We start from the raw sequence: 17,682 nt of genomic DNA, 5'->3' as shown, positions 1-17,682 counted from the left end.
CGGGCTGGGCGGGCTTGTTGAGCTCCCCGGCCATTGGCGAAGCGGATGGAGCGCAGCCTCCCTGGTGCGAGGAACCGTCCCCGCTGACAGAACCCCCTTTTCAGGCCGCGCTACCCGGGAGGCGGATCCCCGGTTCCCGAGAAGGCTTCCTCCGCCCTCCTTCCCTCCCTCCTTCTCCCGCGGGCCACCCGAGCGGCCTGTGAGGAGGAGGAGGAGGTCGTCGGCAGCCGCGGCGGCGGCGGCGGCGGCGGCGGGCGGAGACCGCGCTCCCCCTTCCCCGGCGGCGGCGGCGGCGGCGGCGGCGGGGGGCAGGACAATGGAGGTGGCTGTGGAGAAGGCGGCGACGGCGGCCGCGGCGGCTTCGGCGGCCGCCGCCGGGGGACCCTCGGCAGCGCCGAGCGGAGAGAACGAGGCCGAGAGTCGGCAGGGCCCTGACTCGGAGCGCGGAGGCGAGGCGGCCCGGCTCAACCTGTTGGACACTTGCGCCGTGTGCCACCAGAACATCCAGAGCCGGGCGCCCAAGCTGCTGCCCTGCCTGCACTCCTTCTGCCAGCGCTGCCTGCCCGCGCCGCAGCGCTACCTCATGCTGCCGGCGCCCATGCTGGGCTCGGCCGAGACCCCGCCGCTGCTCCCCGGCCCCGGCTCGCCGGTCGGCGGCTCCTCGCCGTTCGCCACCCAAGGTGAGAGGCGGGCGCCCCTGCGCGGCGGGACCCGCTGTCACGTCGCCGAGCGGGGTGCGCGGCGGGGGAAGGGCGAGGAAGCGGGTCTGTGTTGGCGGCGGTGACGGGGAAGGGCCCGCACGCCCCGCGAGCAACTTCCACGGGCGCCGGGGACTTGGGCGGCGCTCCTGCCGCTGCTCTGCCCGTCGGCAGCCTCCTCCGGGAGACCCGCACTTTTGGAAAAATCTCTGTCGGAGTCGGCTGCTGTCTGTGTCTCGGATTCTTTGCCAACTGCCTCTCGTTAACGGCTACCCTCTGCCTCCCCAAAGCTTTGTCCAGGTGCATGTGATCCTAGTCATCTCGCCTAGACCCACGTTTTTTTTGTTTGTTTGTTTTGTGTGTGTGTGTGTTGGAGGAGGGAAGGAGGGATGAGGATGAAGTGATTGTGACTTTCTTTGATGGTTGATTACAGATCAGATGTTGTCTATTCTCTTGTCTTGCATGTTTCGAGTTCTTTACCTTAATGAGAACCCAGTTCTCTCTCTGCGGTGGACAAAGGAACTATGAGACAGTGTTTTCTTCTTGTCTTTTATCTTTTCCAAGATTTTATTTTGAGTCGGTAAAGGGTAAAGAGAAATAGAACAAAGTGATTCGGGGGTGCAGGATTTTCTTGTATTTTGTAGACAACAGCTGGAAATGTTGACGCTTCTGTTCTCTTTGTGGTGTTTGTTGCCGTCTAGTTGAGAGTTTTGACAGGTGGCTCCCATTGCTAGCTTTAAAAGGTTTGAAACATTTAAAGTTAAAGTAAGTACAGTAATTATTTGTTTCTAGTAGGATACTTGAGATTTTTTCAATTTTAATATTGCAAATACTTGAGCACCTTATTTAAAAAATACAAAGTAACTGAAAAGGGGGAATTCATTTTTAATTTGAGGTGAAATGCTAATTAAATAATTGAGCTAGGTCAAGGAATATATAAAATTAATGTTTTAAATAGATCATAGTGTTAGACTCCTCGTTTAATTATATGTTAGGAACAGTATCTGGTTGAGGGAGACAATTTTCTGTTTCTGCAGATCCTGCCCGCAGAGTGACTGCCCTTTGTTTCTATTTTAAAAGGATGTTTGTATAAGGAACAGCCTTAGAAGATGGTGTCTTCCATCAGAGCAAAGCGCGGGCATGCATATGGTCCAGTATAATAAAGATAAATGTGTCTCTCTTTGGAGTAAAAGGCTTGCTTACTGCTCCTCATAAAGATTAGGGTTCCCAGAGAGAAAAAAAGAAAAGAGAAAAAAAAAAAAAGATTTGGGTTCCCACAGCATAGATTTTTCTCATGCAACACAACCCATTGCCTGTGTCTACTGGTCCTCTTCATTTTGCTTGGTGGGAACTGGGATTCAGAACCAGTGCAAAATGTTGGTGCTTTGTCTTATATAATTATTGTAAGTAAAATACTGCCTTTTTCCTGTGACCTGAATCTCATGTCTTCTACCAGTATCCACGGTAAGCTACTTCGTTAGCTTGTAAGTTGAGTAAAATATCAGTCTTCACACTAGTTTGCTCAGATATGGCCCACCTGTTGGAAAGTTAGTACAGGTGAAACTGAAATCTTAGTTATTAAATTCTTTCTTTCTTTTTTTTAATATATATTATATTAATTTTTTTTTTTTTTTACAGAGAGGAAGGGAGAGGGATACAGAGTTAGAAACATTGATGAGAGGGAAACATCCGATCAGCTGCCTCCTGCACACCTCCCACTGGGGATGCGCCCGCAACCAAGGCACATGGCCCTGACCGGAACCGAACCCGGGACCCTTCATTCCGCAGGCCCATGCTCTATCCACTGAGCCAAACCGGTCAGGGCAGTTCTTAAATTTTTTAAGACACATTTTAAGGTTTCTTTCATTTTTTAAATGGTTAAACAGGCCAGTAGTCAATTAAGACCTGAATTTTGCATAATTCTAGGATTAAGATGTATTACGTGCCTGGCCATGACATTCAGACCTGAATGAATGAGAACATGGGTAATAAAAGTACTGATTCTCAATTCTGAGACAAGTTTGAATTTCATTTCTCAGAATTCTCTATGTAATTCCAGTCTCCAAGTATTTTTTACCTTTGTGCTTGTATTATATGCAAGTGTTCAAGGAAGGCATTTAAATTTAAAGATAAATGTTTTTGGTTTTATACTAAGCAAAGGCTTTAACAAATGATACTTTTGAGGTGTATACCTCTAAAAAAAGTTAGGGTTATCTTCAATAAATTAAAAATATTATCCTAAATCTTACTGACTTGAATGCTTTCCTTTTTACTTCTTGAAAACTTATTTTAATACAATACATTTTAGAACTAAATAAATAGGGTTCATTTGATGAACTTAAAAAATTTCTTGATTTCAGAGAGGAAGGGAGAGGGAGAGAGAGAAACATCAATGATGAGATAATTATTGATTGGCTGCCTCCTGCACATCCCCTCCTGGGGATTGAGCCCACAACCCGGACATGTGCCCCCACTTGGAATCAAACTGACATTCTGGTTCATGGTTTGATGCTCAACCGGCTGGACCATTTGATGAACTCTTAATGAACCTTCATATATACATACATACACACACACACACACACACACACACACTAGAGGCCCGGTGCACAAAAATTCGTGCAGGGGAGGGTCCCCCCCAACTGCCTTCCCCTGCAGGCCTGGTCCCTCCCAACTGCCCTCCCCTGCTGGTCTGATCACCCACAACTGCTCTCCCCTGCCAGCCATCTTGTGGTGGCCATCTTGTGTCCACATGGGGGCAGCCGTCTTTGTGTGTTGGGAGTGATGGTCAATTTGCATATTACTCTTATTAGATAGGAGACATTGATTTCAAAGAGGAAGGGAGAGGGAGAGAAAGCTAGGAACATCAATGATGAGAGAGAATCACCAACAGGCTGCCTCCTGCACGTGCCCCCCCCCCCCCCCCCCCCACTGGGGATCAAGCCTGCAACCTGGGCATATGCCCTGACTGGCAATCAAACAGGTGACCTGGTTCCTGGGTCACCACTCAATCGCTGAGCCACACCCAGCTGGGATTAATGAACCTTCTTAATGAAGATTCTTTTAATTAACTTGTGGATACAGGCACCATGGATCAAACTACAATACATGCAGGAGCTAAGCAGGTAATTGAGATGGAGAATTGTGAGCCAGCAAATAGGGAATGGTGGGGGAGTGGGAGGTGGCAAATTCTACTTAGCTCCAGCAGATTGTCATGTGAGAATGCAGGGCCAGTGTTGAAGGATCTTTTTTTTTTTCTTTAACAAGAAGTCTGAGGTCTGAATTTTGTGTAAAGTTTCTCTAGTATTATATATTGGCAGGTAATTAAGAAAAAAATGGCATACCCACACAGGCCCTTTCTGTAGGCCGCATAACCACACAAGCCCTTTCTGTAGGCCGCATAACATGTTCCAGTTACACTCTTAGCTTTTAGATTTAGATAGGGGTTTTCAAATATTAGCTACTAGAATCACCTGGTACACTTGTTAAAATTTGGATTTCAAGGCCCCTCTCCCCAGGGAGTCCAATTTGGCATAGTTTTAGAATTCCAGAATATAATATAAAACCCTAGTGTTTCCTTAGATCAAAATATAGTTGATCATAAGGATTCTGTAGAAAATTATGACCAAAATTCAGGTGTAGAGGAGTAATTCTCAATACTATCAGGCCTACTTTCCTTTTCTTTTTTAAAGTTCCTTTGTTTTTCCTTACCCGAGGATATTTTTCCATTGATTTTTAGAGACAGTGGAAGAGAGAGGGAAAGACAGAAACATCGATGTACTAGTAAGTGAAACATTGTTTGGTTGCCTCCTGCAAGCACTCTGACCAGGGCAGGGACCAGGGAGGAGTCTGCAACTGAGGTACGTGCCCTTGACCGGAATCGAACCCGGGACGTCTTGGTCCGCAGGCCAATGCTCTCTCCATTGAGCCAAACCGGCTAGGGCTACTTTCCTTTTCTGTTAACTTTTTGGTGCTCCCTATGTTATCCTAAATGAAATTTATAGAAAATAAGTTCTTCCTAACACATTTTTCATAGTCAAAACATAATACTTTACCTTTTAAAAAAGAAATAAGTTATAATTTAAAAAGTATTGCAGCCCAGCCTGTGTTGCTCACTGGTTGAGCATTGACCTATGAACCAGGATATCACCATCTGATTCCCTTCAGTTAGGGTACATGCTGGTGCTGGATCCCCAGTAGGGTCCATGCAAGAGGCAGCCAATCAGTGATTCTCATTGATGTTTCTCTCTCTCTCCCTCTCTGAAATCATTAAAAACGCTTTTTAAAGTATAATTTACAAGTGCTCAGAAGTGTTTGAAAGGGGTCACATTATTTGTCCAGGGAGTGTGAAATATAAGAATCCATGGCTGTAAGGTATATAACTCAATTCTGGGAGCTGATTTCTTTTGGTTCTTGGCAAAAAGTATAAATCATTTTTGAGTACAAAATATGAGGAAGGATTAAATAGTATTTAAGGTCGATTCATATTGTATCAGTTTTTATACACAGTTCTATATACAGTATATGCAGTATTCACCTGTTGATGGAAATTACTACTTTTTTTCAGTTTGGGGCTTCTGTGAATATAATTTTTATAAGTATTTGTGGACAGTTCTTTATGTGGATATGTTTTGTTTCCTTGGGCAAATACTTAGAGTTGGAATTTACCCTGGTTGTACCATTTTGCATTCCCTCCAGCAATGTATGAGAGTTCCAGTTGGTTCACATCCTTGGCAATTTGGATATTATTCTTTAATTTTCGCCTTCTAGTTTATGTGACGGAGTATATCAAGGTTTTAATTTTTATTTCCCTGACGAATAATGATGAGCATCTTTTCTGTGCTTATTGGCCATTCATATATCTCTTTTGGTAAAATTTAAGTCTTTTGCAGATTAAAAAAATTAGGTGGTTTGTCTTACTGAAAAGGAAAACTTGTTTACACTGCATCTTGGTCCTGTTAGGTACCTTTATTGCAAGTATTTTTTCTCCCACTCCTTTTTACTTTTGAAATGGTATCTTTTGAGGAGCTGAAGTTAAATTTTGACTGGTTTATCAGGGTTTTTTTTTCTTTTATGTTTAGTGGTTTTCTAAAAATTCTGTGCCTACTCCAAGCTTACTAAGATTTTCTCCCATTTTTTCTTTCATTTTTATTATTTTTAAATATATTTTTATTGATTTCAGAAAGGAAGAGAGAGAGAAATAGAAACATCAGTGATGAGAGAGAATCACTGATCTGCTGCCTCCTTCACACCTCCTACTGGGGATGGAGCCTGCAACTCAGGCATGTGCCCTTGGCCAGAATCGAACCCTGGACCTTTCAGTCTGTAGGCCGATGCTTTACCCATTGAGCCATACTAGCTAGGGCTCTTTCATTATTTTTATAATTAAGCTTTTATACTTATATCTAAAATCCATTTTGAGTAACTTTTTTGTGAGGTTGTAGTGTTGAGGTTCATGTTTTTAACTGTATGTTAAAGCACCATTTACTGAAGAGTTCTTTCCCATTATATTACTTTGGCATTCTTTATGAAAAGTCATTTGAACAAATATGTATAGTTCTATTTCTGTACTCGATTCTTTTCTATTGATCTGTCCTTTCAGTACTATCTGTACATTTACGTTTTAAGTAAAATTTGAAACTGGACAGTTTTGTTCTCCTTCAAAATTGCTTTGGCTCTTCAAAGTCATTTGCATTTCTTTGTAAGTTTTAGAATCAGCTTGTCAGTCTCTACACAAAAGACTGATTTTGATTGGAATTGCATTGAATTCGGAATAACAATTTGGGGAGGATGATCTTAATGTTGACTATTCTTATCCATGAACATGTTTTATCTCCCATTTATTTAGATCACTAATTTTTCTCAGCATGCTTTAGTTGTAGTAGTAGTATACAATTTTTCAGAAGTTTATTCTAAGGCATTTTATGATAATGTTTAATGTTATTGTAAATGGTGTTTTTAAATTTTCATTTCTAATTGTTGCTAGTATATTGACATATAATCGACTTTTGTATATTGCTTGTATCCTTTATATTGATGAATTTAATAATTAAATCTAGTAGTTTTTTGTGGATTATTTTCGTATAGTTATACTACTTTCTTGCCCTTTATAATTTTATTCCATTATTGCACTAGCTAGAACCTCCCATACAATATTGAATAGGAGTTTAATTTTAGTGCTAAATGAAAGATGATGTTATTGTCTTATTCCTGATTTTAGGAGAATATTCAGGTTGTTCACTATTAATATGTTGGCTCTGTTAGTTTTTTAATAGATGCCCAATACCAGAATTAAGAAGTTTCCTTCTAGTCCCAGTGTGCTGATGGTTTTTATCATGAATGGATAATGAATTTGGTTAAATGCATTTTCTATACAGTATCTGTTAAAATGATTGATTTTTTTTTTTCTGTTAATGTGGAGAATTACATAGATTTCCAGATGTTAAACTAATCTTGCATTCTTGGGATACACCCCTATGCTATATAATATAGAGGTAATATGCAAATTGACTGTCATGCCCTCGCACAAGATGGCCACCCCCATGTGGTCAAAGATGGCCACCACAAGATGGCTGGCAGGGGAGAGTAGTTGTGGGTGATCAGGCCAGCAGGGGAGGGCAGTTAGGGGTGATCAGGCAAGCAGGGGAGGGCAGATGAGGGTGACCAGGCCGGCAGGGGAGGGCAGTTAAGGGCGACCAGTCCTGCAGGGGAGGGCATTTGGAGGGGGGGACCAGGCCTGCAGGGGAGGGCAGTTGGAGGGGGGGGGACCAGGCCTGCAGGGGAGGGCAGTTGGGGGGAACCAGGCCTGCAGGGGAGGGCAGTTGGGGGCGACCATGCCTGCAGGGGAGGGCAGTTGAGGGCAATCTGGCCAGCAGGGGAAGGCAGTTGGGGGCAATCGGGCTGGCAGGGGAGCAGTTAGGTGTCGATCAGGCTGGCAGGCAGAAGCGCTTAGGGGCAGTCAGGCAGGCAGGTAGATGAGCGGTTGGGAGCCAGCAGTCTGGATTGTGAGAGGGATGTCCAACTACTGGTTTAGGGATCGGGCCTAAACTGGCAGTCAGACATTCCCCGAGGTGTCCCAGATTGGAGAGGGTGCAGGCTGGGCTGAAGGACAGGCCCCCCCCCCCCCCCCAGTGTACGAATTACGTACACTGGGCCTCTAGTTTGGTCATAATGTATTATCCTCTTTGCATATGTCTGATTTGTTATTTTGAAAATTTTTAATGTTCATGAGGAATATTGGTGATAGAGTTTTCTTATATCTTTGTCTGATTTTGATACCCAGGTAATACTGGTCTCAAAATGTGTGAGGTGTTCTCTTTATCTCTATTTTCTAAAAGGATTTTTGTAAAATGAGTATTCTTCCTTAAATATTTGACAGGATTCAATAAGTCCATCTTAGGTTGGAGTTTTCTTTTTTGGAAAGGTTTTTTATTAGGAATTCAATGTCTTTAATAGACACACAGCTATTCAGATTTTCTGTTTCTCCTTGAATTCTGCTTTGGTAAATTTAAGAAATTTGTCAGATTTGTCTAATTGTTATACTTTTTGGCATAAATTGTTCACAATAGTTCCTTTTTTTAAAATTTATTTTTTTTTAATTACTTTATTGATTAAGGTATCACATATTTGTCCTCAACTCCCCCCCGCCCCATTCCCATCCCAAACCCCTCCACACACATGTCCCTACCCCCCTGTTGTCCATGATCACTGGTTAGGCTCATATGCAAGCACACAAGTCCTTTGATTGATCTATCTCCCTTATCCCCACCCTTCCCTCTGAGGTCTGACAGTCTGATCGATGCTGTTCTTGTTCAGTCTATGTTGTTCATCTTTTCCCCTAGATGAGTGAGCTCATGTGATACTAGGAGTACACTTATAGGAACCAAAACTGAAACAATAATGGTTATGCTGAGAGGCAAATGAATCAGTCTATAGTGAGTTTCTTTCTGGGCCAACAGTTCTTTTGAGTCCCAATTTCTATGTCCAACAGTTCTTTATGTGTACATGTCAGCAATGATATTTCAGTTCTGGATGGTGGACAACACAATAGTTTCTTATCCTTTTAAGGTTTTCAGGAGCTGAATGATGCCCCCTTTATTGTTTCTATTAATTGTTAATTCATGTTTACTCTTTCTTTTTGCTGCTATTATTAAGAGCTTATCAGCGGACTTTTGGCTTTTTGTTCTATTTATTGTTTGTCGCTGCTTTAAAGGTATAGTTTTTTCTTTAGCCACCTCAAATTTTGTGTTGTTTTTATTAATATTCCACTAAAATATTTAAAAATTTGTCATGATTTTTTCTTTGAGCAATGGATTGCTTAGAAGTGTGTTAATTTATAGGTATACTAGAGGCCTGGTGCACGAAATTTGTGCACGGGGGCAGGGGGGTGTTGTGGCCCTCAACCCAGCCTGCGCCCTCTTGCAGTCCTGGACCCCTTGGGGGATGTCTGACTGCCGGCTTAAGCCTGCTCCCTGCATTGAGTGTCTGCCCCCTGGTGGTTAGTGTGCATCATAGAGACTGGTCATTCTGGTTGTTCTGCCAAAACTGTCGCTTAGGCTTTTATTATATACACTAGAGGCCCGTTGCAGGAAGATTTCCTGCAAGAATAGGGCTTCCTGCGGCCTGAGCGAAGCAGAGAAGGGAGCGAAGCCCACTGAGGCGGGCTTCCCTCCTGCTGCCGCCACCCCGCGCTTTCCCTCCCGCTGTCGCCGCCCCATGCTTTTCCTCCTGCTGCCGCCGCCTTGCTTTCCACTTTCCCTCCCTCTTCCTTCTACGCTGCCTTCAGTCTTCGCTCCGCACCTGCATATGCAAATTAACCAACATCTTTGTTGGGTTAATTTGCATACTTGCTCTGATTGGCTGGTGGGCTTAGCGGAGTGATGGTCAATTTGCATGTTTCTCTTTTATTAGTGTAGATTTTCTAAATAGCTTGTTCCATTACTATAAAAAATAGTGTAAGATTTAAATGGAGGGTATTTTTCCATTTTCAGATTTTTTTAAGGCTAACATTGATATAGTGATTTTTATTTTTTCTTTATTGATTAAGGTATTACATATGTGTCCTAATCCCTCCATTGTCCCCCTTACCCCGCTCATGCCCTCAAACCCCTGGTGTCTGTGTCCATTGGTTATGCTTATATGCCTGCATACAACTTCTTTGGTTGATCTCTCCTCTTTACCCCCACCCTCCCCTACCTTCCCTCTGAGGTTTGAGCATCTGCTCCATGCTTCTCTGTCTTTGGATCTGTTTTTGTTCATCAGTTTATGTTGTTCATTATATTCCACAAATGAGTGAGATCATGTGATATTTATCTTTCTCTGACTGACTTATTTCGCTTAGCATAATGCTCGCCAGCTCCATCCATGCTGTTGCAAATGGTAGGAGTTCCTTCCTTTTTACAGCAGCGTAGTATTCCATTGTGTAGATGTACCACAATTTTTAGATTTTTTTTTTAAAGAGAGTGGTAGGGAGCGGGGAGACAGAAACATCAATTGTTTGCCTCCTGCAAGTGCCCTGACCAGGGCCAAGCCTGCACACTGCAACTGTGGTTCATGCCCTTGACCAGAATTGAACCCTGGACTCTTAAGTCCACATCGTGATAATCTGTCCACTGAGTCAAATCAGCTAGGGCTTTCCATCCCCCTATTAGTAATGGAGAAGAATGTTAAAATCTTCAGTCATGATTATTGATTTACCCCTATTTAACCTGGTTAGTTTTTGCTGCAGGTATTTTAAACTTTTGTCTTACTGCTTCATAACCTCCCCTTTTGAACCCTCAAATGCTCTATCTCATACTACTATTTCATGAAATCTGACTACATTCTATTATTAGTATAGCTACACCATTTTCTCTCTTTGTGTTTGAATGATATATTTTTCCATCCTTTTACTTTTAACCTTTATATTTGTGTCTGTTGTAAAATAGTGTATAGTTGTCTAACTTTTTTGTCCAAACTGAATTTTTGCTTTTAATTGTTTAATTCATTTACATTTAAAGTAATTATTAGTATGGTTAAGTTTAAGATGCATGAGTTTATTTCTTCCTGTAACCATGACCCCTTTCTCAAATTTTATTCCTTCATTTTCAAGAACATACTGTACCAGTAGTCTGCAAAACGGGTGTGTGCCACATTCTGAAGTAAAATATACTCTATTGATGTGTTGGAAAACATTAGAACTTATTTGCATAAATTAGGTTTTAAAGTACTTGGTATGTAGATTATCATGGTCATGGTCACATGAATAAGCATGTCAGATGGCTACTCTTGAGGGAGGAGTCCAAATATCTTTCTATGAGTTAGAAATACACTCTTTTTGGCATATGCAGCACTAAGCGATACATTTGCCCTCTTAAATTAGACAGTCCCTTTTGCTATACAACCTATCATCTACATTAATAAAAGAGTAAGATGCAAATTGACCATACCTTCACAATGCCTACCAGCCAATCAGGAGTGAGCATGCAAATTAACCCAACAAAGATGGGGGGGGGGGATGCAGGCATTCTGCACCGCCCCAGCCGTTCTGGGCCTCTGGGCAGCATGGGAAGGTGAAAAGGCAGCTCCGGCCGGAGCAAAGGCTTTGCCGGCAGCCAGGGGAAGGGAGGCCCATTCTTGCATGAATCTTCGTGCATTGGGGCTCTAGTAGTATGCATCACTGCCCTGGAGGTAATGGTATTTCTGTATTGCAGACCTCATTGTTTCACCCCCACCCCTTACCTCCAATATTGTACTAATTTCCATGTACTTATTTTTATGGATTTTAACATGTTTTTATCTAAAAGTGACAAAATATTGAAGATTATAGTATGCCATCACCAGGACCCTGGCATAAAACTCTAATCTCACTTCCTAGGGAAGTCCCATATAGAGGTCACTCAAAAAAGCCCCTCAATCTCAGTAATATGGAAAGTCCCTAAGTTGTAGGACACATGTGCAATAAATATAGTGTTCCCAATACCAATTAATAGCATAGAGGTAGTTCCATTTAAGTGTATAATCAAGGTTAGTTGCTGATGACTTGGCTTTTTCCCAGTTTAGGAATATACAGAAGGCTGAGTCAGAAAAATCAGGGCTGCTCAAATTTGATGACATCTTCATTGTTGTAGAGGAATAGATACTTGTCATTCTTGGCACCTGACGATGCAGCCAGTGGTAGATTAGCTGGCAAGGAGATCCATGTTCTGTAGAAAGCTGTAACCATTGTTGCCCATTTTGTGTTTTATTTGATCAGGTGTATGGAGTTGATGGAGTTGAGATTTTCCACCAGTCTTAGTAAAAATGTGAATCTTTCAAGTCTCATTTTCTGCTAAGATAAAGATAATGCTACATAATTTTACAAGTATAACAACAGAGTGCAGAACTGATACTTTAGATTTATAGGCTTTGTCATTCTTATTGTGAGGTTAACAGCAATGATTATCTAACCATATCTAACAAGAACTGGCCCTAAAAGTTTTAAAATTAGCAAAACTTTTTGTAATTGATTGACATCATCTATTAATGATGAACTATGCCTTAACTATATATTACATCTTGGACCATTAGCTCATAGTAGTATGAAGCTATCATCATTAGCAAGACATTTAAAAATTCTTATTATCTAAGTTTCATTACTTAACAATGTCTTATTTTTAGATGGTTTATGTACAAGATACACACCAGTATTGTAGTATATATACGTAAGTATGTATGGTACATGTTCAAATATTTGTGTTTAAAATAACACGCTAACATGTAACTATCAGCTGAGTTTCCTCAGTGTTTTTGCACGTTCATCTAGTTTTTCAGATCTTCTTTCAGTCTGGTTGGGAGTCCGTGGATGCAAAGGGCCAACTGTATGCTTTGTTCTGTGCCATTTTATGTAGATAACTTGAGCATCTGCAGATTTTGGTATCTGCAGGGATCCTGGAACCAATTTTCCGCAGATATGTAGGGACAACTTAAGTTTTTTGGGAGTCAAGTTATATGAGGATTTCCAACTGTGCCGGGGGCAGGTGTTAGTGTTGTTGTTCCAAACCCCCACACTGTTCAGCGGTCAGCTGTATAGACAAAAGGTCCTCATCTCATTGTACATACAATACATTTAAAAGAAACATGTCTTAAATAGTTATTAGGAGTCATAACTATCAGAAGAACTTTATTTTACTTTGCTTATGAAGGAAGAGTCTCCCTGGGATCACTTGATTGTCTATATTCAACATTAAGCATAATCAGGAAGGGAGCCCAAAGTACATGAGACTCTTAGTGTTTGTCTCTCTATATATACTGCTACATGTTGATTTATGTTTCTTCCTGTCCTTATCAGTCTTCTAGACTTGGCTTGTTTGTCATGTGCCTTGCTTTTACTAATCTTCTCAGCTCAGCTTTCCCACCCATCTTTTGGTATAAGATTCTCTTCCCACTTCTGTGACCTTTCTTTTTTGGTCTCCTTTTTGTCTTTCCTTCTTTTACTCTGAAGAGTAAAGTGAGATCACCTAGGACAAACCTTCAGGAATTCTGATATGTAATGATCTACACTAATAAAAGAGAAACATGCAAATTAACCATCACTCTGCTACACCCACAAGCCACGCCCACCAGCCAATCAGGAGTGAGTATGCAAATTTACCCAACCAAGATGGCGGCCAGCCATGGAGCTGGAGCAAGCAGGAAGCTTCTTCCAGCAATGGAAGAAGCCAAGCTTCCCATCCGCCCTGGCCTCCGCTCAAGGCTACAAAGTTTCAATTATAGAAGATAAATAAATCCTAGATACTTGCTTCTGCTCAAGGAGGCACTGAGAAAAAAAAAAGAAAGGAGGGGCTGGGACCTTAGGTCACCGGGGGAAGGGGGGTGATCAGCCCAGGATGGGATGGCAGGGGCTGTTGGGGGTAAGCAAACCAGCAGGGGGGCCAGTTGGGGGTGAAAGGTCGTCAGTGGGGGTCAGTTGGAGGTGATCAAGACAGTGGGGGGGGCAGTTGGGGGTGAGCAGGCTGGCAGGCAGAGTGGTTAGGGGCAATCAGGTAGGCAGGCAGGCAGGTGAGCGGCTGGAGCCGGCAGTCCTGGATTGTGAGAGGGATGTCTGACTGCCGGTTTAGGCCTTATCCCTGTAAACCGGCAGTAGGACATCCTTTGAGGGGTCCCAGATTGCCGGGCTGAGGACCCGTTCCCCCCCCCCCACCCCACCCCCGTGTGCACGAATTTCGTGCACCGGGCCACTAGTTACTAGATAAGGATGAACCTTCAAAGGAGACTGAGAAAAGAGGTAGGAGAAAACCAGGAAAAAGAAGGAAAGTATTAACAAAGGCAGCAGTGCTGTTAAAACATTGAAATGTGAGCTATGGCTATGCCTTCTCCAACATGGACTGATAACAGACCTGGAGGGAAAATTCTTCTTTGTGCATTCTGTCTCAGCCTTAGTGGTATTATAATCATACATCTTATCAGGTCTGCTATCTACCTGTGTTCTTTAGAATTCTTTCTATTTACTAGCCAGTCCTTGTTAACCCAATTGCTTGATGTAGTTAACCTTTTGCACTCAGATGTCGAGTGTGACTCAACACGGTTAGCATCGGTAGCAGCTCTTTTTATACTCTTTGCATGTATCAATAATTTGAAATATAAAAAAATCCAAATAAATAAGTTTGTATGAAAAGAAACTCCAGTTTTTTATTCTACTGCCGCGCTTTGTAAAATCTGGGGTATTTAAAAAATTAAATCCCGAGTAGAATAAAGGAATCGAGAAAAAAGCAAGCGAGTGCAAAGGGTTAATATTACTTGTGTTAGCCCTAAGCAGTTTGACTCAGTGGATAGAGCATCGGCCTGCAGACTCAAGGGTCCCAGGTTCGATTCCGGTCAAGGGCATGTACCTTGGTTGCGGGCACATCCCCAGTAGGGAGTGTGCAGGAGGCAGCTGATCGATGTTTCTCTCTCATGATGTTTCTAACTCTATCCCTCTCCCTTCTTCTCTGTAAAAAAATCAATAAAATATATTTTTTAAAAATATTACTTGTGTTAAACTTTCTTTTTTCAAACTTAATGTGTGATTTCTTTCTCCTTATTGTATTCTGCTGTGCATCATTTTTGGCAAAAGTGATGTCCTTTTCAGTGCTTTACATTAAGAAACATGATCTCATTCTGTCCCATTATTGTTAGTTTTGGTTTGAATCACTTGTTTAAGGTGGTAAACTGCCAGGTTTCTCCATTCTAAAGATATTTTTTCCTCTTTGTAATTATTCGGAAACCTTCTGGGAGATTCTTTGGGGTCTGTATGAATATTCTGTTCCCAAAAACCTTAGATTGGCATCCACTGATGATTCTTGCCTTCATCAGTTATTATTGTAATGTTACAAAATGGTGACTTTTTAAAAATTTATTCAAATATATTCAGGAGAGCACACTGCAAAATGGTGACTTTTCTATGCTAATTATTAGTTGTTAGTCTACTGTATGGGTGACATTTTCTTTTCCATTTGTCTATCATTACAGATTCATTAAATTTTTAAATTTAATGTTATAATCCATTTCTTGTATTATTTTGTTAATCAAATTCTTCCCATTTGGGCAGTATGAACCCTTTCAGGTTGACATCTTGTTCGTTGACACCCCCCTACTGTTTTTGAGCACTTCGTAGTTTTTGAAAAAATGGAGTTTCAAGTTTCATCTTGTATTTGTTCTGCACCAGCTTGATCATCTCTTCAAGGAACCCAATTCCTTATTTTAATGAAGTCCAGTTTACAAAATTTTATTTTGTGCTATGTCTGAGAAATCTTTACCCAATACAGATATTTTTCTCCTTATAGTTTCACAGTTTTAATTTTTATTTTTAGGTCTATGACCCATTTTGAGTTAATTTTTTATGTGGTATGAGGTATGGATTCAAGTTTATTTTACATACAGATATTTAATTTTCCCATCCTATTGTTAGAAAGCCTACTGCATTGCCTTTGTGAAATGATCAGTTATCCATGTTCATTGGGAGGTTTGTTTCTGGGCTCTCTGGTTTTTTTGTTTGTTTTTTATTGATCTATTTGTCTGTCTTTATTCCAATACCACTCTGAGTCTGTATATCAATGTCAAAAGGCCTTATGCCAGGAAAACAACAGGAAAGATGTTCTGCAGAGAATTCTTATGTTTAACTGTAGAACTGAATTTAATGATGGGGATAAGGGATGACAGAGTAGTATGTACTTGTTATATGCTCTGACAATGTAGGTATAATACAATTATTCAGGAACTTAAGGAATATAGTTCAAATGAATCTTTCCTGAGGAAGCTATGAAAGAATAAATTTCAGACAACCAAGAAGAAATGTTTTAATAGAATTATTGATTTCCTTATAGAAATTTACCTGGGAATCAAAGGATATTTTACTTTATAAACGGATGCTTGGGGATTCAGTGCAGGGATGGTATGAGTAGGAAAAAGCTAATTTCTATATTGCTCATACTAGGAAGTTAAAGATAGCATCTAATGAAGAGAGGACTAAGGTTATATAAAGGTATTAGTATAAAGATAACCATTAAGACAAAAAACTAAGCCTTTCTAGATTCCAAAAGATATATGGAAGGGGGAAAAGGGGAACAAAGAAAATATGGTTAAATAATATATATATTTTCTTTATAACAGAATTGAGATCATATCAATAAATGGACTTTGGCCTATAAGAGAGAGAAAAATATTTTCGGGTAGGAGCAAAATCCAAATTTGTGCTCTATGCAGAAGATATCAGTACAAAACTGAAAGACTCAGAAAGGTGAAGAATAAGAGGTTATGCAAAGATAATACCAGAAAAATCAAATATAAAGAAAACAGGTTATTCCTTTGATGTTGCATAAAGTAGAACTCAGGCCAGAAATGATTAAAGAGGGAGACACAAATAAGACTACAAGCTGCAGTCTCAATGAAGATGTATGGATATTATTACCTCGTTGATTTTTAAAAATCATTTTAGGAGAGTCAATAAGACTTGGAAACATTAATAATATAAGACTTAAAATCTCTCTTAGTTGAAGATAGATCAAGTGGGAAAAAATTTTATAAGGCTGTCGAAGACCTAAATAATACAATCAAAAGGTGGATCTCACAGTTGTGTATTACATATGAAAGAATACACCTTCTTTGGGTGGAGGGTGGCAATGGTAAGATATGTACACATATGATACCTTAATTAAAAAAATTGAAAAAAAACATAAAATAAAATAAAACAAAAAAAAAGAAAGAAAGAATACACCTTCTTTGCAAATGCACATGTAGCATTGAAGAAAAATGATCATTTGTTGAAATATAAAGAAAACTCCCTGAAATTTACCTCCAAAATAGATACAATGTGTTAGTTTGTTTTTACTAAAAATTAGTTTAAAAAATTCATAGCCCTGGCTGGTATGGCTGAGTTGGTTGAACATTGTCCCATGCACTGAAAGGTCACTGGTTTAATAATTCCCTGCCAGGTCACATACCCAGGTTGTGGGTTTGTTCCCCAGTTGGGATGTGTGCTGGAGGCAGCCGATCATATATATCTTTCTCTCTTTGTCTCTCTGTCAATTAAACTTTTTTTTTTTTTTTTAAAGGCCCTTCCAATCTGGAAACTAACAAACACATTGCCAAACAACTCTTGACTTGTGAAAATACAAACAAAATTGGTAGTTACTTGACATGAAACATCAGAACATAGGTTTGATAAAACAATAGGTTTTATCAGGGGTCAGAAAACTTTTTGAAGAAAAGGACAGATAGTAAATATTTTTTTAAAAAAATGGTTTTATTGATTTTAGAGGAAGGGTGAGGGAGAGAGACAGAAACATTGATGAGAGAGAGAGACTTCTATCGGCTGCCTCCTGCACACCACCTACTGGGGGGATCGAAGAGCCCGTAACCCGGACATATGCCCTGACCAGGAATCAAACCAGAGACTCTCAGTTTAAGAGTTGATGCTCAACCACTGAGCTGCACTGGCCAGGCAATAGTAAATATTTTTACAGTTTGTGGACGCTGTGGCCTCTGTTGC

At 40.9% G+C, this 17,682-nt stretch overlaps 1 protein-coding gene across 3 annotated transcripts in view; it reads left to right on the top strand.

The window, feature by feature from the left end:
• Positions 1-239: 239 nt before the first annotated feature.
• TRIM24 (tripartite motif containing 24) overlaps positions 240-17,682 on the top strand; it is a 104,415-nt gene continuing 86,972 nt past the window's right edge. For all 3 annotated transcript variants that reach the window (XM_028159028.2, XM_008150491.3, XM_008150490.3), the window contains exon 1: positions 240-680. In XM_028159028.2, coding sequence (XP_028014829.2) covers positions 317-680 — 364 coding nt within the window. In that variant the 5' untranslated portion in view covers positions 240-316. The remainder of the gene's footprint in view (positions 681-17,682) is intronic.

This window comes from Eptesicus fuscus, chromosome 14 (genome assembly GCF_027574615.1).
Source record: "Eptesicus fuscus isolate TK198812 chromosome 14, DD_ASM_mEF_20220401, whole genome shotgun sequence".
Lineage (NCBI taxonomy): Eukaryota > Metazoa > Chordata > Mammalia > Chiroptera > Vespertilionidae > Eptesicus > Eptesicus fuscus.
This window is presented reverse-complemented; position numbering and strand designations above follow the sequence as displayed.